Source organism: Anas platyrhynchos, chromosome 1 (genome assembly GCF_047663525.1).
Source record: "Anas platyrhynchos isolate ZD024472 breed Pekin duck chromosome 1, IASCAAS_PekinDuck_T2T, whole genome shotgun sequence".
In the NCBI taxonomy this organism is placed as follows: domain Eukaryota; kingdom Metazoa; phylum Chordata; class Aves; order Anseriformes; family Anatidae; genus Anas; species Anas platyrhynchos.
This window is the reverse complement of record NC_092587.1, coordinates 150,905,026-150,927,877: the sequence shown is the minus strand read 5'-3', so window position 1 is coordinate 150,927,877 and position 22,852 is coordinate 150,905,026. Positions and strand designations below refer to the sequence as shown.

The 22,852-nt window shown below is 35.8% G+C and overlaps 1 protein-coding gene across 10 annotated transcripts in view; it reads right to left on the bottom strand.

Moving 5' to 3' along the window:
• FGF14 (fibroblast growth factor 14) overlaps positions 1-22,852 on the bottom strand; it is a 410,317-nt gene that overhangs the window by 128,285 nt on the left and 259,180 nt on the right. The window contains exon 1 of one of the 10 annotated variants that reach the window (XM_027443793.3): positions 13,964-14,542. The exons of 8 other annotated variants lie outside the window; for them this stretch is intronic. In XM_027443793.3, the coding sequence (XP_027299594.1) occupies positions 13,964-14,156 (193 nt within the window). In that variant the 5' untranslated portion in view covers positions 14,157-14,542. Of the gene's footprint in view, positions 1-13,963; positions 14,543-22,852 lie in introns of those variants that run through there. One more of the 10 variants, XM_027443771.3, reaches the window with a different exon arrangement.

Genomic DNA, 22,852 nt, shown 5'->3' with positions numbered 1-22,852 from the left:
CACATCATTAACTTGTACCAGCATCTATCCACACTCTGCCAGTTCCCCTCACTAGGCATATCACATTCTAACACAGACAGAATGCATCTACTAAGGATCATCAGTAATGAAGTATTGTATGCTTTCTTTATCGGTTAGATATGTTTGGAAATAAGAAAACAGGGAAGAAAAGAAGTCTGGAAATGGAAAGATTGATGAAAAATTAAGGCACCCTATTCCAGATGATTAAAAGATGTTAGGCAGTGCCGTATATCTCACCTTTTGTAAGGTATCACTAAGCTCTCTCTGCATAGCTTAGCAAATTAAACAAAATCAGCAGTGTGGACCACACTGAGGTTGTGTTAGAAATTTTTGCCAGTTAATTGGTCGCTGATACATTTCAGCAGTAGTGTAGAAAGGAGTCAGGTGCAGGAGTCATAATAGACAGGGTAATAACCTTCCTGAGTGTTTGCAACACTGAAGTTTCCAATGTTAAAGGCACAGTGTTAAAACTTACAAATGTAAACAAAGCCAGAAGGACATCAGAATTATCAGTAATTAATGCACATAAATGAGCTCTTTTTCTAAAGTGCTAAATGCATTTTTTTGTTGTTGTTATTAAAACTCTGATCATGCATATATTTCTGCCAAGGTTACTTCTATGTGCAGTAATTACTCTCAAAGTGTTGCTTGCTAGGTCCAGTGATGGAATAAGGAGTAAGTTCTGCCCCTTCACATGCCAAAATGAGGAATTTCAGTTTTGAAAGATATATGTATATGTAACTTTACTTGTTTCTTGACTTATAGAAACAAGTAAAATGGATTCAAAGTGTCTGATTTAGTTTACCGAAATCTTTACAGAAGTGGGTTGTGGCCGTAAGCAGGTTTTGTCTTTACAGTCCCAGAATCAACTGACTATATTTATTTTCCCTTTACAGAACTGAAACCAATTCCAATTACCTGTTTTAATAGCAGAAAACTGTAAGAAAAATAAACTCAGTGAAATACACTGAGGATACAAGAACAAACCTGCAGTTCAGAGCTGTTTCAGTGAATTCTAGCCCTTCTTTACTACTCATCATTAAAAGCCTCTCCACTTCTAGCAGAACCTGACTTTACTGCCAGCTCCACTCCACTGACCAAAATTACATAATTGCCATTAAGTAGTGTGTCACAAACAAACTATTACTCCCCTTGGTTTTGTTTTAATATATGAAATTGCAGGAACATGGCAGATAAGAGGCATTAAAGAACCTGTAAATTAAAAGGTAAAGCTTGACTACTTCATGTTACAGTACTTTTTCAGTAAGTCCTGTATACCTACCATTGGTTTTCTTAGATGGAACAAAATAGGTATGCTCATTTTATTCTTTTCCATAGGGTAATCAGGTACCTATCCAATGTGGCTATACAGTCCTGCCCAGGGAGGTTGTGTGTATCAAAACAGGTTTTGACTGGAAATGTCCTGACAAAACAGAAAATACAGCATACTTACCAGTGTGAAACCCTACAAAACTAAATGTTATTTTGTTTTCCCAGATGACAGTAAAGGCATTTTCTGAACAGCTTTGTTTAATAATTTGTTGGTATTACTACTACGATTTCCAAGCCACAGCTTTTAGGCAGACAGTGCAGTTTCCAGTCCACTGTAATGTTCTGCTCTTAGGAGGTGACTATTAAGCAGACCACAAAACACTTCTCTGTTTTTTTCCTTTTTTTTTTTTTTTTTTTTTTTTTTTAGTACTCTCAAGGTATAGGCATAAGATAGCATGTTTTCCCGTGGTTTAATTCTTGTCACAGCTGAGCCAAGGGCACTTAGGTCTCAACTTCATCACAGAAAGAGTCATCGTTCTCTTCCAGAGTCCAGGTGCTTGTTGAAGCAACATTCCCCACACTGTACACGCTTGCCACAAATGTATGGAGCAATATTAACATCTAATATCATAACTGATCTACATGTGTTACACATTATAGTTGCATCCTGCTGCTAGGAGAGTCAGACCAACTTCTCTCCTTCCTACTGCTTTTCAAATTTAATTTGCAGACAAATAGCTACCCAAGCATAAGCAGCATATAAACACCATGGTATCTGTTTCACTGTTCCCACTGGAGCAAGAAGTGAGACTGAGCACTGTCTGATTTTACTGTAAGGAGTAAACAACAGCCCAGCACATCATGGCTAGCCTTTCTTCAGTCTTACGTTCACAACACAGGATGACAAAATAAATCCCCATGAATCCAAATGGCAAGAATGAGCAGCTTCATATTGGGATGTTTGGAGAACAATTCTGTTTCCTTTCAAAAGCATCTCTGCTGAAGTTTGCATGCAAAATTTGTGGCAAAGGGCTTTCAGAGCTATAAAAATTCATATTTCTCCTTCTTTTGTGAGAATGCAAATAGGAAAATTTCTCTCTTGCACCACACATAGAGTCTGAATGACCCCAATATAGAAAATTAATCTAATCTTCTCACCTTCCATTGAAATGGCTGCTTAGATGCCAGTAAATAAATAGACAAACTGGCAATATTCAAAATGAGCTCACCAATCAACTGCCTTACAATTGTTTAAAAAACACTGATCCAGTAAAGAGAGAAGAATAAACATAACAAGCCATGCACTCAAAATGCAGAAAGTCCAATTGCATCCAGAAGAATGACCAAAGGCCAATTCATCATGAAAATGTTCTCTCAAAGCTCAGCAAGAGATACAAGACCAAAAAAGACTATTATTTCAATAGTTGTCCCCTAAAGACACTTCTCTGTTTCCATGGCAGTAGACAGTAGAGTCCAAAACTGTGCAATTTTCATGTTACTTAAAGAAAGAGATAAAGAAGAAAAAAAAAAAAGCCTTCGTAGGGATAAAAATTCAACCCCATAACCAAATGGAGGCATTCAGGACTCACTGAGCTGTCAACATATTAGAGCCACTGTGTGAGACACTGCTGATACTATGGCAGAAGTGAGGAAACATTTTTTCACTTCCTACACAGCTATGACATATCCCTAAAAAAGAACTCTGTATGCCACAATCTATTGGACTCATGATAAGAGTTGTGCCATTAGTGCTCTGGTGTCACATCTGCACTGCTTTAGAAAATAAACAGCATACACCCAAACTGTTTGCATGTGATAGCACAAACCTATCAGGAAATCAGCTAAAACTAACACTATTACATATATAAACAGTTACGCTGTCAAAAACTAGATCCATTTTATTTAATTAAATACATTAATAAATAAAAAATAAAGACTGTCTCTATGTCAGGTCTTTGTTATAGTAGTATTTGTCATCCTTTGTATGATTAATTGCAACACAAATACCTAAAAAGAAGCAAAACCCTTATGCTGCTTCAGGCTCCAAACTTTTCTGGTTGCCCTCCTATAGTGAGGAACACTAGAATCACGCTACTTAACATGAGTAAGAAGCCTGAATTCAAAGACAACTTCTCCAAACAACCCCGGTTATGTCCTAGATGGATAGTAGTATGAGTAAAGTAGTATCAGTAAAGAAATAACTAAAAAAAAATAAAAAATGAAATGACATTCTCTTTACTTAATCTACAAATATTACAATCTTTGGTCAGTTTGATTAGATGCATTAACTTACCCTTTCCACACCTTAATAGGGTTGAATTTTCTTAAAGTTTAGCCAAAGCTGCAGTGTATGCTTTTGGAATAATAAAATCAGTAATTTACTAGTAATGCATCCCCCTCTCAACTACTCTCAAATACTTTATCCTTATTCTACCTCAGTAGAAGTAGAAAAGAGTAGAAAACAGGTTTATGTTTCTTATGCCAATATATCCCTTGCTATATTTAAAACAAATGTCAACTGAAAAAAAAAAAAAAAAAAAAGAGAATACTGATACTGTGTGAAGCTGGTAATGAGCTAAAAAAACAGAGTTAAGAATCTTTAAGCATAAACATTTTCTTTTTTAAGATCAGATTCACTATGTTCCTCATGCCTGTGCCACTGGGGCTGCTCAAACCCTGTTTTTGTTAGTTGTTATTATTGGAACTCTGCAAGGAAATGGAGAGTTTTAGTAAGTCAGATCCCAAACTTTTGAGTGTTTATTCACAACATAGAATAGGATCTGCCCGGTGATATCCAACAAGCTAGTAATCTGCCCTAATAATCCAACAGAAGTGTGTTATGCCACAGGTTCATTTCAATCATTATGTCTGCCAACATGAAACCTTGGTAATGTCAGAGTGATGACTGGCTGACTGAACTGTACTGAATATGATAAGCAGCCCTGAGATGGCTATTGGCTTGATTTTGCAACACTGATACAACACTGTACAGCTATTAAACCTTAGTTTAACTACAACCAGATTATTCAGGTTTAGATGTTAGCAGTTTTTAACTATATGGAAAACCTGATATATCTTACATAGAAGAACACTTTTTATAGAGCACTACATTTCAGTTTTAAAGATTTCCAGAATCATGTGCACTACATCAAAAATCTGTTTTAGAGTAGTAACATCACAACCTCACAGTCGCTTTAGACAACAGAATTTGCTAAATAAATTTACAACAACAAAGGACTAAAATGTTAATTTTCCTACTTGTACACAAATTGCAAATTAGGGAGCATCTGTCTTTTAGAGGTGGAATTCAAATATTTGTATCTCCCTTTTTCTTAAATATTGCAACCACTAGTGAGGTTCTGTGGAAACAGGTCTCTCACTTGCCCTACCACAAGTCTATGGACATAAAAAATAGAATGATGGTTCATTTTACTTTGTCAGAAAAACAAAATATAACTGGAAGCAATAACAAAGTGGGATTTACCAACCTAATGCCTATAAGAGTTCAGCTGTAAAGTAACCTCTGCACAAATCCATTCTCAAAGAGAAAAAAAAATAAAAAGCAAGAAAAAAAGGGTTCTCAGAATCCAGACTGTTAATTTAAGTGAGCCAAAATTATGCTAGTGATGAAAACAAGACTATGCTCTTCATTTTTTAATATTAAAAAAAAAAAAAGAAGTTATAAATCATAAATTACACAGTTATAAATCTGTGTACCAGACCTTGTTTGGAGTTTGAGATGAACATAAATACTGGATACTCAAATAAAGAGTATGCATATCAAAAATATGCAGATAAAAGAATAACTTGCTTGGTAGTGAAAACTACCTGTATATCACTATTAATAATTTTCAAACTGGTTCCTTAGGAGGAACATATATATTTTCAAATTATTATTTTCAAAATATACACAAGCTAAATTAAAATATATGTATTAGAAGTGACAAAGGCTTTCATTTCTTCAGACTACCAGCGTCAGCAGGGATACTTCTCCCTCTATTTTTCTATCCCAGGGACAGTATTCTATACAAAAATCACTAACGTATCCTACAAAAATCACTAACGTATCCTATGCTATTTTATAGTTAATCCTGTTTCTTGACACAGTCACCATCCAAGATAACTGAAAAGATCATGAAAAGGAATTAATAGCAGGAGAAATACATTATTAGTTTTTGTGCATCTCCAGACAAGAGAAGGGAAAGACAACTCTATATAAGTCTTCAACCTGTAATCATGCATATACATGTCTAAGGGCAAGCACGGATAATAGATGGATGACATAAGTACATCTCTAGATACAAGACTGCCCAGAGCTCTAGAACAAGGCTTGCAGTGGACAAAGGGGAAGCCTTGCTAAAATCAAGGAAAGCCATTTTGCCATGCAAACCTTTTTCTCATATCACAGAATGAGATCCTATAGATGATGCAATTTAATTTTTGTTGGCTTAAATACCACAGTTTAAAATGCTCTTGAGAAAAAATATTTGTTCTGATTACACATCAAGACAAGTGAAAGAAGGAAATAGAGCAATGAAGTTTAAGAGTTCATTTATTTCATAGTAACTGGAATACAGATTACAGTGGTAAATGTTTCAACTCATCAGAATTTCATATGAAGAGATACAAACCACTAATTAAGGTAGAGGAATTCAAGTCTCAGTTATGCATAAACTATACGGATGAAAATTAGAGAAACATCTGTTTAATCTGAGACATTGACAATGCATAAGGTAGTTAAGTGTGTGAATTATTAAATGCTCAGTAAATATTGCAAGATTTTGGACAAGTCATGAACATACATCTGTGAACTACATAGTTTAGGTTACAAGAAGGAGTAACTGGAGAAAAAAACGTTTTTTTTTTTCATTATTTCATTACAATTATGAATATATCAATTTATTAGAAATCTGTTCTTAAATACAAAAAAAAAAGAATAAAAAGAAAAATCATGGATTAAAACAAATATAACTCCCCCCACCCAAATACTTAATTTATTTATCCTCTAGAAAACAGAATATTCTTTATGAATTACCAATAAACTTCATACACAAAAATTGTTTGTTCTTATGTGAAGAACACTGTTGGAAATTCTGGAAAGAAAATGTAAGTATTATACTGAAATAGACTTACTGTTGGTAAAGCACTCACTATTTCACTACAGTGTGCTTTTTAAAGAGCACTAACTTAGTGTAGGTATTATAGATGTATAATTTTTACATGCACATATATATAGACATAATAAACCAAAAATATACTACTCATGATCACAGAAGTCTGAAGCAAATACTTATCTTTCAAAGATATCTTTCATTCATGCTATGGAAAACACTACAATAAAAGCTTAGCATATTTAGTGGCAAATCTATTGCTCCAGTTTTATACTGGTAATTAAGAACATGAATACCTATAATGTTCTAGAAGTATGCATTCTCACAAGAACACATGTAGAAATATCTAAAATGTGTTATTCCATTAAGGGAGACCTTCGTAGCAACTCCTACCTCTAAGTTCATAGTTCCATTTACTGTGAAGAAATCTGCTAGCCTTCTAAGTTTAATGTATCTGTTGTTTGCAAAGTGACTTCAAAATCAGTAACAAAAACACCCTGAGGCTTGAAAAGTCCTTTTTCACTGGGACATGAAATTTCATTCAGATTTACATGCACAATGAACCATTAAAAAAAAAAAAAAAAAAAAAGAGAGAGAGAGAGAGGTTTTAAAAAGATCATTACCTTCTTTCTCACATTTGCATTAAAAAAAAAAAAAAATAATAATAAAATAAAGCTCTTAAAATAGTCTGGCAACCAAAAATATATGTTTTGTGGAGCCAGGCTTTAAAGTAACAAAGCAGCAGCAGCTACACATTAGCTATATCCTGGAGATTACAAAATAATGTAGAAAGCTTTGAAATGTAAATGATAATTAAATACTTTAGAAGGATATATATATATATTTTTAATTTCTACAGAGAGAAAGACTGTGCTCTTGTGTTTCTTAGTATGGAATTATTCTTACATGAAACAAAACTTTTGACAATATTTCAAACAATTGCTGAATTCCATCATTTAGTTATGCTGATTACTGCCCATCCCTGTTCTAAACCTGTTTCAATTTACGGGAAATTCATAGCACTCTAACTCTGGTGCCTTTCAAAAAGTCTACACCTGGCCAAGGGATTAGAAGCAAGACTATGGATTTAATTAAACTGTTTAATTTAGTTACATCCTAGAGATTATCCTTTATCTTAGAGCAAGGACATACTTCACATTCCCATTTCAGTCAACTTTATCTAGCTTCATCTATGAAAACCTTACTAAGATAGACAATACCATTAGTTTATGTTCACCATTTTAAGAAATGACAACAGAAACAACCTTGCATCCCAAAAACCTTGGGGGAAAAATGTTTCTGTATGTTTTTCAACATAGTGCAAATTTTGTATCGACCTTTTATCACTTTTTTATCACTTATTTATTTCATTTTTATGTTAGCTTTTCTATGAAGTGCCAGAATTATCCACCTTTTTGTTTACATATTCATTTATCTACAGAAATATAAATTATGTAATGTCACATATTTCAGGATACGCTAAAATCATTTATAGTTTGGAACAGAATCAGAATTTGAGTTCTGAGTTTGACTTCTATCTACCTCTAACTTTTTCCAGTTATGTATTGCTAAACCCAAGCACCAAAAGCAGCTAGATTCTAACACCAGGAAAGGGTATGTTTCTTAATTCTCATTTCCATAAAAAATATATTGGAAGATCAAAACTTTGTCACATTAAGGTTACTCTCTGATTTATATAATTGAAATACAAAACTAAATATAAAAAAACTTCATGGTCTACAACACAATGAAAACAGGTTGCAGATTTTAGGTCACAATAGAGAAATTCAGGGCTTTACTAATTTTTTCATCCTTTTCTAGCATAAAATATAGTATCGTCTATTCCTTGTATTTTCACACCACTCAGAGTATGGCAGAGCATAAGATCTGAATTAGCACTAATTACTCTAAAGAACAAAAACGTGCCAGTTTTAAAGAGTCTCAGAAAAAAAATGATGTCACAGTAAGAATATATGCAATTGGGGTATATCTTCCTAGGCATTACTAACTCTCTAATATTTGCCAAAGGTAAAAATGAGCTTACATATAACCAACTAAGACAGACCTCTATTCACTTGTTCAAAAAAAGGTATCTCATCTATCTCATCTCACAGTTCTGTGCATTCTTAAGTTTACCAGTTATGTTTAAAATCTAAATCAAAAGACTTTAACAGCAAAGTTTTCTGCAGTAAACATTTTGACTGTTAGCTCTGTATTTAAATTTATTACTGCCACTAATATATCCGTGGCATTAATAGAACGTATATTTTTAAAAGTCTTTAAATACAGCACAAAAAACTAACCTCACCTACAATGTTTCTTACCATGAAACAGAAACTGTGTGTACTGAAATCTCCCTTAATATAACACTTAACCAGATAAATTATTTCTATAATAAGTTTAATGGGTTCAATATGTGATACACCTTCTAAAAACAAAACAATCAAACAACCCCTCCCTCCCCCCACCCCCCCCCAAAAAAAAAAAAAGGAAAAAAAGAGAGAACACTATGTGTGGAATTAAACTGCCTGAACTTTGGAGATCCAGCAAGATCACTCAAGAATAAAGAGCTAATTTGCAAATGAAAAGTTAAGTCAGCAATTACAAAGTGTAGAGTATGAAAAGTGATGATTGTTTATAGGAAAAGTGAAATTTGTTTTCTTCCAATTTCACATGTACTCCAGATAAGCAAAATTCCTGAGGCAAATAAATGTAGAACAATGTTTATCAGGAAGAAAAAATGATAAAAAATACACAGACCTTTACAGATGAAACAAACAAGGAATTCAAGCCAAAACAACTATGATTTCAAAGAAATCTTAATATGCAACTACTACCAAACAGAATGTTTAGAAAACATACATTTAAATACTTACTGCTCTCTGAAATTATCTGATTTCTACTTTCAGCATAATATTTTAAGATATACTATGTTTATAGTTAAGTTTTTCTGTTCGCTTGACATTAAGATAAGAAATATTTTGAAATAACTTTGGTACAGCACTATACGTAGGTTAAAGGCCCACAAAATTATTTCACTAATGTTTGAGATATTCTTAAAAATCAATGGTCCCTAAAATTATGTTACCATTTAAAAGTTTTCTTTCCCAATTTCCTCTCAAAATCCTCTCATTCATCACTTTTAGAGCCACTAAGACCAATTCAGTATAAGAGAATTACAGTCCAGCCATTATTATATTTATTTTTAAAGCCTCTGTTAGCAAGAACAGAGTCGACATGAAATACTGAATGTATGGAAAAGAAAACTTGACACTCTGTCTAGCAGACCACACATTTTAAAAATGAATTTTAAATATGCTTATAATATTTTACATAAGAAATAGAATATTTATACATTTTCAATTAATGATGAGCATTCAATCGCTCGAATAGATTAGCAGTAAAGAAAGAAAGAAAAAAATTGATTTTAAAAGAAGTGATTCTTTTATATACACTGTTAAGACTAGGTCATTAGTTCCAAAAGGGTTGTGGATTAGCCAATTTCATTAAAAGAAAAAAAAAAAAATTAAGAATTAGCAACACTAGCAAAAGACCCAGCAAAAACACCTTCATTTTCTAACTTTTATACTTAGACAATGCAGAAACCGTGGGCTTTACTGAGCTGTTAAGATTAATTAACTCTAGAGACAGTTACACAGGGAAGTGCAGCTACAGGTTGTGGTCCAAGGAAACTTCAAACAAGACAGATCATCCAAAGATTGGAGTTAATGGATTGGAATTCTATGCAGGTTCTTAAGTTTCTGGAAACGAGGCATGTCCATTTATATCAGTCTACAGGTAAGGAGAACTAAAAACTACTTCAGGCATTATGGAGAATTATCTACATCTGAAATTCTGGGCCACTCCCACATATATCTCAAAATATTAGTTGATATTCTGAGGATTTTTCAAAAAATGTTTTCTTTGGAGAATTAAATTACCTTTGTAGATGCAATAAAATCTAATCAGTGCATTTTCTGAACATGTTCCCTGGGTTTCTCTTTCTCATAAATATTAATATACAAAATCAGAGGCCAAGTCATTCCAGAATTTATACACTGTATGTATAAATTTAGACCTCTAAATGTGGTATTAACACAGAGGAACACTAAACATTACACTTGGTTTTTAATACATTTAAATGTTGCATATTTTCCAGTAAAATAATCTCAAGAGACTTAATTAAACAAATGATGGCTGTTCAGATTAGCAAAGAAGCTACATTTGAAGATGAAAATATACACTAAGAAGTTAGAATTTGCACTTAGTGGTAATCATATGTTTTTAATCTCTGTACTCTGTAGATGCATGAGGTAAAGTACTGGCTTTTGTTTTCTTCCTGTTATTGGATAGTCCCAGGTTATATTAGGTTATTTCCCAAAACAACCTTAAATCTTGTCTGTCAAGCATTCCACTTGCGATTATGTTACCATAAATTGGGAAACAATTGGAAATGAACAATATCTAATACAGAAGAAGAGGACGATTTATAATTAATTGATGTCTGGCATCAGTGTCAGGCAAGATCTTGGCTTCATGGCTACCTGAAAATTAATGACAGCGTTTTCTTCTGCAGATGACAAGTAGAATAAAATGAAGATGAGACAAATTTGAAATATCATAATACGAAACAATATGAACCCAAGATGTCTGGTGAATGGAAGTGGTTTCATCTATTCAGTAGCTTACCAGACAAGTTTTTCACAGAAATCACTTTGATTACCAGTCTAATTCATTAGCCAAATTTTAGAAAAGCTGTTTAAAATTACCACTGCATGTATCACTGGAGTATATAAGTATATAAGCAAATAAAAATACTACCCTTTACCCTGATTGATCTCCTGGATCTTTTTTTTATGCTACCCTTCATAACTGTTAGTCTTCCAAAACATATTTCTAAAAGAAGAACTATGCACAGAAAATTAGTCACAACAGAAAAAAAAAATCACATTCAATTAGATATGCATATGATATTATTGTGTTATATGTTTATAATAACTTGATTTGTGCACAAATAAACCCCACTCAGCAAGAGTATTATCAGGCATTTTTAAAGAAGAGTTTAGAAATAAAGAATACTTTCAAAAGTTTGCTAACATCTTGGTAAGTGTGCATACATTGTGTATAAGTATTTGTCTATCACGTACATTTGTATATACAAGAGAAAATGTATATTTTGAATTAAAAAAGCAGCATATTTAGGTTTTGCTGTCTATTTTAAAGATGGGTAGACATTTATTTTTCATATGGAAGAACTTTACAAAGCAAAACACTTTTAATTCCATGTGTCTAGCTTTTACTGATATATATTAAAGATATTTTATATATACTTCTATACTTCCATTGAACTGAATGAAGAAGCTACATTTTGTTTGTCACATCTCGGTTATCTCATTTTTCACAATGTTCTCATGACACTCTGTATATCATCTACATAAGATTTATTTGTCAGAATTCCATAGTGCCTTTCTGACAACAGATATTTTGACATGCATCCTGTTTTGCTTGGCAAAGACTTATTTGATGGGTTTGACAGTAAATTTCAGTGAAGAATTCAGCAATCATTTAACTCTGGTTAGGTAAACTAACTCTGGTTAGATAAACTAAAAAGTGACTCACATAAATATTAATTTCTATATGAATTGTACATTTAAAGCAATCAACTTGTTTCATCAGCTTTCCTCCTAATAGCATACAACTTTGAATCCACAGGTACTCCAAATATCACTCTATGAATCATGAAAAGTAAAGTTCATACACAGTAAAAGGTATAATAGTATTTTTTTTTCAGAATGAATTATTGGATGAACAGTAATTCCAAGACCTTAACATGAATAAATGAACTTCATCATATCTTCATTTGAATGGTTCTTAGAGGAAATAAGGTTTGATGCTACAGACTTTACAAGTGAACAGCCCTTATTCCAATCATTCTTTTAGATATCATCTGTATGAGTGGTATGGGTTACAGGTAAGATATATACTAATCAAATGCCCTTATTCAAGCATGACACAAAGTGCCTTATGAAAAAGGAAAGAATGAAGAAAGATGATTTTGGAAGTTCCTTTTAAGCTTCATCCTTCCTAAGAAAATGTTTGCATTTCAGTGCCGAGAGGCAGTCATCGCCTCTTCAAACTGTAATATAGTCAAACGCAGAGTTGTCCCCCAACTAAGAGTGAACAGGTGGTTCAAAACAATTGTTAAGTTAGGAAACCCTCCTAAACTTGTTCTCATGCACAAACATTACATACATTAATCCACCATTACAAACCAAGTACTCTAGTCTTCTTATGAAGTCTAGTCTTCTCTCACATGCAGACTGCCTAAAAATAAGCCTGAATCGAATTTACCACTGACATGCAGTGAGAGCAATAACTCATCTTCCCAGTATCATTATCTAAAAATGGCAAGATTTAGCTTACATTAGAAGTTATAAGAAATAATTCTTATTGTAATAGAGCCATGTAAAAATAAAATTGGATTTATTTTGACAATGTATGATATTTCAAATATGAAGCATGGGAAAAAAAAAAATGAGAGAGAAATTGATTAGGGAAGATCATTAATGGTGCTTCTTAAAATTACCTTCCACATCAGCTTAAAAAGGAGATGTAGTATCAACTACATATCGATACATATTGAACTGCAACATATGGTGGCATTCTCTAATGTATAGCTTGCATTTCATCATTGATTGGTATTATCCATGTTTTGAGTTATACTTAAGATTGTGACTCTTCATGATACAATTCTTTTGTTTTAAAACTACTTGTTTCCTGAGAATGAGTACAAAATAGGTCATCATAAGTTCTGAACACTGTTGAATATTGAGTATCACAAAATAAGAACAACTAGGGAAGTCGAGTTATCGCTTAACTCCTTTTATGCCTAGTGTCCAGACACGAAGTAGTAATGAAAGGCAGTCCCTATAGTATCAGTTTTAGACATGTTGGGCTTGTTGACTACTTGCGATCTACCCAGGACTGTCTGCCAAACTTCCTCATCACTACTCAGGGGCACTACTCGGAAGAGCAGTGGGAAGGCAGACACACAGAGGGGGATGCAAACATGAGCTCCCAAGGCTGCCAACCGTGACATATTTCTTACTTTCGTAATTCGGAAGTTACCGTTTCCTGCTGCTCAGGGCAGCTGGAGGGGGCACCGCTACAGGCTGCATGGCAAAACCACTCAAGCAGCTTAACAAAGGGACTCATTAGCGACGGCTCCCCCGAATTGCCTTCCCAGACACCGGACACTTGAAAGGCTTTACGCGCCGTTTACTATTCATCCTTACAACCACACCAAAAAAAAAAAAAATGGAGAAAGGGAGATGCAGTGATGCGGGTGGGGTAAGACGACTCGCCACACGCCTCCACCTCGCCCAAGGAGACCCCCGGAGCCCCGGCTCCCGCGGCCGGAGCCCAAACCCGCGGCTGAAAAGAAACCCCGGGAGGGGGCAGCCGGAGTCGGGGAGGGGCTCTCCTCGCCCGGGAAGTTTGTGGCCACAGGTCGCCCCCTCCCGCCCGCCCCCTGGCTGCTCCCGGCCCCGTGGACGCACCTTGGCGCCGCAACCTCCGTTTCTTGAGCCCGAAGATGCGGACCTTGGAGAAAATGTCCACCAGGTTGCCGTTGCAGAGCCCGCGGTTCTTGCTGGGGCTGTTCCGCCTCCTGCTGGCTGAGGGCCGGTCCCAGTGCTGCTCCCTCGCCTGACGCTTCTGGCGGATCAAGCCGCTGGCGATGGCCGCTGCCATGGCTGCTCGCCGGCTCGCCCGAGACGGGCAGGGGCGCAGGCGGCGGGGCGCTCAACCCCGACGGGGACCCATCCCCGGGGGCAGCGGGCGAGCAAGAGCCTCCCTCCTTCCCTCCGGGACGAGGGGCTGCTGCAGGGGGGTAGCACGCCCGCCCCGCGACCCCCCGAGAGCTGCGCTGCCGCTGGGGGTCACCGCATGGGCGCCCCGTCGCCCTGCTCCGGCGGCTGCGGGCGGAGGGGCGCGGAGGGGCGCGGAGCGAGGCGGGCTCGGGGCAGAGCAGCGCTCCGAGGAGCCCCGCTCGGGCCGGGGGCTTCTTCGCCCCCCGCCCCGGTTGCCCCCTCTCAGCCCCGCGCTGCCGCCGCCCGCTCGCCCGCCGCTGCCATCGGAGCGGCTCCGGGCGGCTATCGCCGCCGCCTCTTGCAGGCTCCCGCCTGATGATTGCCAAGTGCTTCGGAAATCAGCATCTGGAGAGAGCAATCTCCTTCTCCTGGGAGAGCTGTAATCACAGCTCTTCAGTCCCACCCCGCTCCAGCCTCCCTACACACGCACACGCACACACACACCGCACACACACGCACCGCTGGAGCTTTTTTGTCCTCCCGAGCCGAGGGGCGGCGAGGGTAAAGGGGGTGGAGGAGGGACGGGAGAAAGGCAGGAGAATAAAGAAAAAAAGGCCGAGGGGCGGGGGGTGTCGTTGACGCCTTTTTCTTGTGGGCGACGGCGAGTTCCCAACGGATCCCCCACCGGCAGCCGCTGCTCCCCCTTAGCTCTCCGGGGTGCTTCCCCAGACACCCTCGCAAACACGCACACCTTCACGCCAGTTCCCTCGCACTCCTTCCGACACCTTCGCAGCGGCTCCCTGCCGCCCTGCTTCCCCCAACACCTTCCCTCGCCCTCCCGAGCCTCCCTGGGCGCCGCCCGGCTCTGCTGCCCTCAGCCAGGGCACGGCGGAGGGTGGGGAGGGGTCTTCGACGGGGATGCCGACTGAGCAACCCCTTCTGCTCGCCAAACGGAGCACGAAACCTGGGGACGGGGGTGAGCGGCGATGACCCGCCGACAGAGACGACCAGCCAAAACAATCCCCCACCAGACGCTGCTTTACACAGGTATCTCCTCTGTGCTCAAGCCGGAGATGCTCTGGGACCATCGCCTCTCCAGGCCAGCCCGCCCGGAGCCGGGCAGGGCACACGGGTGCGCCTCGCATGGTGGCGGTCCCACGGGCAAGGAGGTTCTGTCACATGGGAAAGATTCAGAGCAGTGAGAAAGAAACACTCCTACGCAGCAGACAGGACCCTCCACCAAAACCAGCATGAGCTCGTGGTCTATACCAAGACTATACCAAGAGCAGACTTTTAACTCGGAACATAATCCATTTTTGGTGGTTTCAGAAATGCTGAAGGATTTCCCTAGGGCACCCACAAACAGACACAGCAGGTAGATTTATAGATCACCATCATAATGTAAAATTCTTTCTTAGCGTTTTTCATAATCTACATCTTGAAGCCCTTGAGCAGTCACTAGTCAAGCTTGTTAGATACTGAGTCTCTGCCCCAATGAGTTCACAAACAACACAGGTAGTAACTACTATGTAAAATATCACTACTCGTCTTTTTTCTTTCTTTTTTTTTCATATTGTGTCATCTTCCATTTCAAATAAGGGTTCAATGTTTTTCAGGTTTACTTTCTGCTAGTCTAATACTGAAACTTCCTGAAGTTGTAACTAAATACAGAAATAATGTAGAGTTATTCTACAGGGAAAGGCTTGCACAGGCAGATACAATGAAACAAACATATAGCCTTTAGACTCTCGTCAGAGTGCTCTACTTTCTAGTTAGATGCCTTTTTCAAAAACAATAAATCAAACAAAAACAACTAAAAAGACTGAAGTGTAAATATGCATCCGGAATAATTCACATCTAGAATATTTCACTGTTTTTCGATATAGAAACTATAGGTGTATTGTAAACAAGCAGGTTCTTGTTTCAGTGGAGACTTCAGCATCTCCTATATTGACCATTATTTCCTACATCTTTTAATCTATGAAGGACTATTTTTATACAAAGGGCAAAAGTTTATGAAAGGAGCTCCTTTATACAGGGATTTTGTATTAATTCTAGACCAACTAGGAGCAGAACACGCACAATCGGATCTGGATAATACATTTTAATTCTATTTAAAAGTGTCTCTAAAGAGATTCAGCTAAAACACTCACACTGGATTTTCCGTCTGGTAGTTTTTACAGAACAGCAATTTCCTTACAACTGCTACAATTACCTTAACTAATGTAATTAAAATGAGGGCTATTTTTTTTTTATATTTACATTTGACTGTTCTAGTTTTGCATTAGGCTTTTTTTTTTTTTTTTTTTCTCTCCATATTTCCCAGAAAGCGGGCAAGACACAGCGTTGCCTCCTGTAGGTCTTTCTCCAGGTGTAGGTGCTCCCGGGGGCTCCTACCGACCCGGCTCGGCCCCTGCCTTCAGCACCATGGACAGCCGCAGAAAGCCCCACGGCGGGCGGCCCTAGGACGTCGTCCCCTGCCTACAAGGGAGGAGGTTACAGGACACAGCCCACAGACCTGGCTCCTGGCTCCAAACAAAGGAAGGAATGTGAAGGAGTATAGTGAAATAAACCCATCCCACTGTTATCTTGAATTTTCAGAGGAATTTAGGAGTGGTATACAAACAGTCCTAATTTTTATGTGTGAGACTCTGTCTGCAAAGTAAGTTCCACGTTCTTTTGCCCTGTACTATCCATGATACTATCCCCTCTATGTTTCTCTCATTCTATTTCCATAGTTTCCTTCAAATACTAGACTTTTGCCAAAATACCCTAACATTTATCAATGTTATGATGCTCAGGGTCATGGCCAAAGAACGGAGATGAAGATGGGCAGTATGCCTACAGACAAGAGAAGATGTGTTTCTTAATGCAGAGATCAAAAACAATAGCTTTCCACTTGCATCTCAAAAATGCAGAGCAGTTGTTTACTGTCTGAGGTTTTGCAAAGAAAACTCAAGAGAGCCATCTGCTGTCTTAACCTGTGATAAAATGTGTGCAATTCTAGTCAAAGTGAAGCTTTTCCTAACAGATGGATTGTAGAAGTGGGAACATATCTGCTGTCTTAATGACTAGTAAATGCATAAGATTATGCATTTAGGACAAATGGAAATATCTCATTTATAACATTTGCTACATTAAAATAGAGTTTTATTTCTGATTAACAAAATTCTCAATGTGCAAACAAATGATTTAAAGCAAAAGAGGGAATTTTCAATACTCTTCATTTTTCGATCTGTTCATTTCTAACTACTAATTTATCATAGATTTCAGGACTCTACTAAAATAAACATATATAAATAAAAGATATTTTTTTTAATTACTTGTTTTAATGAATTTTTGAGAAAAGCATTCACCATATAAGGTGTATGTGAAATACTTGTTTTAACACATATTAGGATATGAAACCATATTTTTTTCTTAATTTTATTTTGGCAATATTTCTGGGGACAAAACTTTTCCCATTTTATCTATTTTTAAATGTAAATTATAATGTGTCATTTTCAGGCATCAAAGTTTAATAAGTGAGAATATACACCATTAATATTTGTGTATATTCATGTACTAGTGGTACATAGTATGTTTTTATAGGAGCTTCCATTTAAAAAAAATAAGATTCTATACTTTAAATCCTATCCTAACATAGATCTATAGGCTGCAAAACTGTCAAACTGTCATCGTTAAGATTTAAAAGCTGTGTTCCTCTCTCTCTCTCTCTTTCTTTACTTTGTATATGTTCTCATTTTTTTTGGATAGGGTTACAAGCTACAGACTCATTTCTGGCCAGTACGGGTATGAAGACTGTTCTTCCTTTCTTAATTCATTTCAATATAAACAAAAAGGTATTACCATAGGTATGTTTTCACCTATACAAACTCAGATATATCCTCCTCCCAGATACCCTGAAACCATTCCACTACTACTACTACTACTACTACTACTACTACTACTACTACTACTACTACAACTACTATCAGTAAAATTTCACGCTAAGAAAAATACCCCAAAGTCCTAACAAGCATAGAGTTTCTAGAAATGTAAAATGCCAGATTATTTGATTGCTGCTAAAGATGATTTAGTTTCATGAGAACAAATTTTTATTACATTTTCTGAACAAGAGTAGACAAACGCAGCCTGCTTATCTGGTTAAATAACTTAGAACATGATGCTCTAAATCCGTCTTATTTTATATTCTAGAAGCAATTAGTCAAGTATTGTGAATTTAGAAGTTCTTTTGGACTCTGAAGAGTTGAAGATCATTTTGTATCCCTGAAAAAGCAATTATTTTTTTTTTTTAAGACAGCCTTTGCTATAGTTGCAAAGAAGATTAATTCCTTACCCCTTACGCTTTCTTTCAAACTGGGTAGGCTTCTCTGGGAATAAAAGTACCTGTCTAGTCATAACAGTAGCAAGGTATGCATAAGAGCACATCTGGGCAATTCAGAAATTTTAATGTTATTCCAAGAAAAGATGTCTCAGCAGTGAAAAATACTTGTTTATAAATTCTGAAGGATGAATTGAATCAACATTCCAGTATGTTCAGTGAGACAGCAGACTGATTACCACAGTGCTAGGCTTCTGATTCTGAACATTTGTCAGTACTGATCAAAATTATTAAAGGTTGCTGATAATTTTGGTGGAATGTAATTCAAGTGTCTAAATTCAATTTACATATCAAATCAAATACCTATCATACTTATCAAATTCTGCATAATGAAATGGCAAGGAAAATTGATACAGTTCTACAGAAAGGATTATTCATGTAACTACAAACTTGTATCTGCCCGAGGTATGCAATGTGTTTATACAGAGGGGAGAGTGGGTGTTGGAAAGAAACAGTAACTTCTAATTCTTTATTTATTTTTCTTGGATGGCAAAGCTAGAACAAGAGATATAACTGAATGACTTGAATAAGAAGAAATATATCCGAGGGTTTACTCTATAGGCAGCGGTGTGTTTAGTTTTTAAACATTAACAACATAGAAAAATATTCATTGACATAAAAGGTCATATTTGTTGAGAACATACCACTGTGAACATATGAAATGATAGATAATAAATGTTTGTGTTTGTTTGTTTGTTTTATCTAGAAAGCTGAAATGCTTTCTATGCTTATAATAAGATGAATATTGTTATGTAATGAGGTTTAAACAGTTTAAATTAGTTCAGTTTTACGTGTTCATGCATTATTGTCAACCTATCCAAAGACAATCCACTGTGAAGTGCTTCAATTAAAAATCCTTAATGCCCCAAACACTTGATGCTGGTTGATTAGACTTTGAAAAGTATTAAGAATTAAGTTTATTAAACATTCTAATATACTTCAGAATTTGGATAGCTCTGCTTTTACACTGTTCTGTATTAAAGGCACTCAGCTTTCATCTCAAGATGCACTCAAGGATCCAAACCTATACCTGCTAAACTGTACTGATTGCATATGAAGTCCTATATAGTATATATATATACATGTTGAAAAAAATACTCATATTGAAAAAAAGAGAATCCCTTTAAATAAGATGAAAGGAAGTTTCCAATATGTAGTTTAGAGGACTGCACATGTTTTATCCATCTTCTCCACAGACTTTAGACTTAACTTTATGTATCCAAATAATTAGACAATCTTCTAATGAGTAATTAATGTATATTAAAAAAAATCTGCCATGTAAGAAAGTCCTATATTAGGTTACTGGTTATACAGAGAACTATCGAAAACTAAATATTAATATGCATAACATATAAGGAAGTCAGAGCCATTATATCAGCTCACTGCCAATTGCTTAGCTAATGCAGTAAATCTTCTACATCAACTGATTTCTTCCAAACATGATCTGGGATATGTCTGCAACTCAAAGGAAGAAGTACATATATGATGGTAAGGATTCAGTTTCATTTAGGGAACTGAATAAAATTGTCTGGTAGATGACAAATAGGGCAACACTGAACATTATTATTGGGTTGTTTTTTAGAAATTACATATTTTGAAATTGCTTAGCCTTGCTTTTTTTTTTTTTTTTTTTTTTTTTTGACTTTTCTTTCCTTCCTCTCAATAGCGTTGATTATATTGTAGTAATGAGTCTTATGAATAGTGACAACTCAAGGAATATACCTGTTTTAATTGCTTGAATTTTCATTTGCATTTCTGTTAGCTAACTCTTCATTCTTCTACAGTGAAAATAAACATGAATAGAGATTCTCACACTATTACCAAGACACATGATTATAACTCCTAATTTTTAATACTTCTCAGATATCTTTCACGAATATCCCCGGTTTTCAGCTTATTTATTCTCTACTTCTGATATCGCTTCTTCTGAGATTAGGTGAACAAAAGATACCACCTGGATTCCTGTTTCAGGAAAATCTGAACAGCAAGAAGATCATATGAAGCTGTCCAGGATAACTCACCTAGGTCTAAAACCTATCCCCAACAAATCTCTTTTAAGCAACAGTTAACAAAAACAATGAAGAAGCAACAACAACAACCCAAACGTACACACACACACAAAACAAGACCACTTTAAGGGACAAATCTATAAAAGTAATTAAGAATGAAATACACTGCATTTTCTTCTATGATATCTATATCTATGATTTTAACTTTCCATGCTAAATAGTCCCCTTGAAGAGGGATTCTTAAGTACTAATAACAGAATTGCATTGTCTTTTATTTTGTTCACACTGAAGATAAATAATAAAAACAATAACAAAAAACTCTGCTACCAGAGTCCTTTAGAAAAGGCTTCAGTGACACAAGCCATAACAACTTCTGTTAAAGAAAAAAAAAAAGCTAGCACACATCTCTAGTGCACACAGATGCATAGAGCAGTTTAAGTATTAGAGACCTAAAAACAGTGATGAGCTACTTTATTAATTTGTAGTATGCACAGCTTAAATCAACATCTGTTGTATTTGCTTATGTAGCCACAACAGGACTGTTTTCTATTTTGCATTAATTCTGAAATAAGCAACAGATATTTCAGAAGTAACTGAAAGTCACTGCAATGTGAGTCTGCTAAAATTTATTCTACAGAAACAAAAGAAACACCATTCCTGTGAAATACAGTCTCAAACCTGCAGTGAACTTCCTCTGAAGTCAATACAGTTGACAGAACATGCCAATATGTAAGCTATTACACCTGTTTGACTTAATACTTCTAAGAGGGCTTTCTACTCTTAAAACAGTAAAAGAAAAGAAAAAAAAAAAAAAAGAAAAAAAGATTGCAATGAACTTATTCACAGTATCTTGAATGAAAGAGTGGAATCACTACAAATGTAATTCTTGACACACATTGATTTTTGCTACACGAGTTCTTGGAAAAAAAAAAATAAATATATATATATACAGAAAAGTAGTCATCAATATGAAATTTTCCAACTGCAAAGAAGAAAATATCTTAGCTCCCTTTATAACTGTAACTTGGGAAATATTTACCAGCATACACATATGCAATTGCTCCTTTCATATAATTTGAAATTTATTATATCATGATATTCACCAGTTAATTAGATGATTATATTCCAGGTGATATCTTCATAGAGGAGTCAAGTCCTTTAGTCTTTTTGTTCATGAAATAAATAACATCAGTGTATACAGAAAACACACAATTACAAAATATATGAATATGTAAAATCTTACATATGAATATGTAAAATCTTACATATGAATATTTGACACTTGTATGTGAAAAGATTTTTATAAGAATTTGGGATGGTTAGTATGGGGATATTTTTATTCAGATGCCTTGTCTGAGTGACATTTAAAGTGCATAACCTGTCTGTTCTTTATGCAATATTTAACCCCCTAATTATACACTGAGATTATATCTTCTGCTTTAAATTATTAGGAAACTCTAAATGCCATCCAAGCAATATATATGTATACATATATCAAGCTTACTGACAGGTATTTTCGAAAGTCTTCCCTAATACGTATTTTAAATCCTTATATAAGGGTGTCTCACTTTTCTTGGAACAGTTATGTTCCAAGGGATAAGAACATCCCTTCCTTTGGGGTTCAGACACAAGTAATGTTTTCTATAAAAGCCACAGCTGCTTCCTTGTTTCTAAACAAAAAGTTTAGTGTATTGTCTGCTATTTCTCCTGAAGTAAATTAATGACAGATATAAATATATATATTTTAATTATTTTATATATTCAGAAGTATCTATAGGATATGTATGATATATGTATATGATAATGTAATTTATACTAGCATAGGAAGATACTATTGTTTGTGATTCTTAATGTTTCTTTCATTTTGCACTATTTTCATTAATAGAAATTTTTTCTTTGCACTGACATGCTTTTCAGCAAAAAAAGCAGAAAAATATTATCTTCCACAAAAATACTAGAAGAAAATTGATTAAAATAAGTTTTAGGTACAAGACTTTTCTCATCCTTTCAATGATAACCAATCTACTTTTGCTTTGTTACTCCTATAAATTGTCATATCAAAATAGAGCTCTTAAGCTATCTCGTCCTCAATTTTGAAGACACAACAGTTAGCATATCATGAATACTACTCATAAATATAAAAAATACACCTATTTTCAAGTCTTGAAAAAAAATATTACAATGCCTGTTTATATTACTATGCTGGCATCCCTGACTATTAGTTCAAATGCCATAGCATTTATT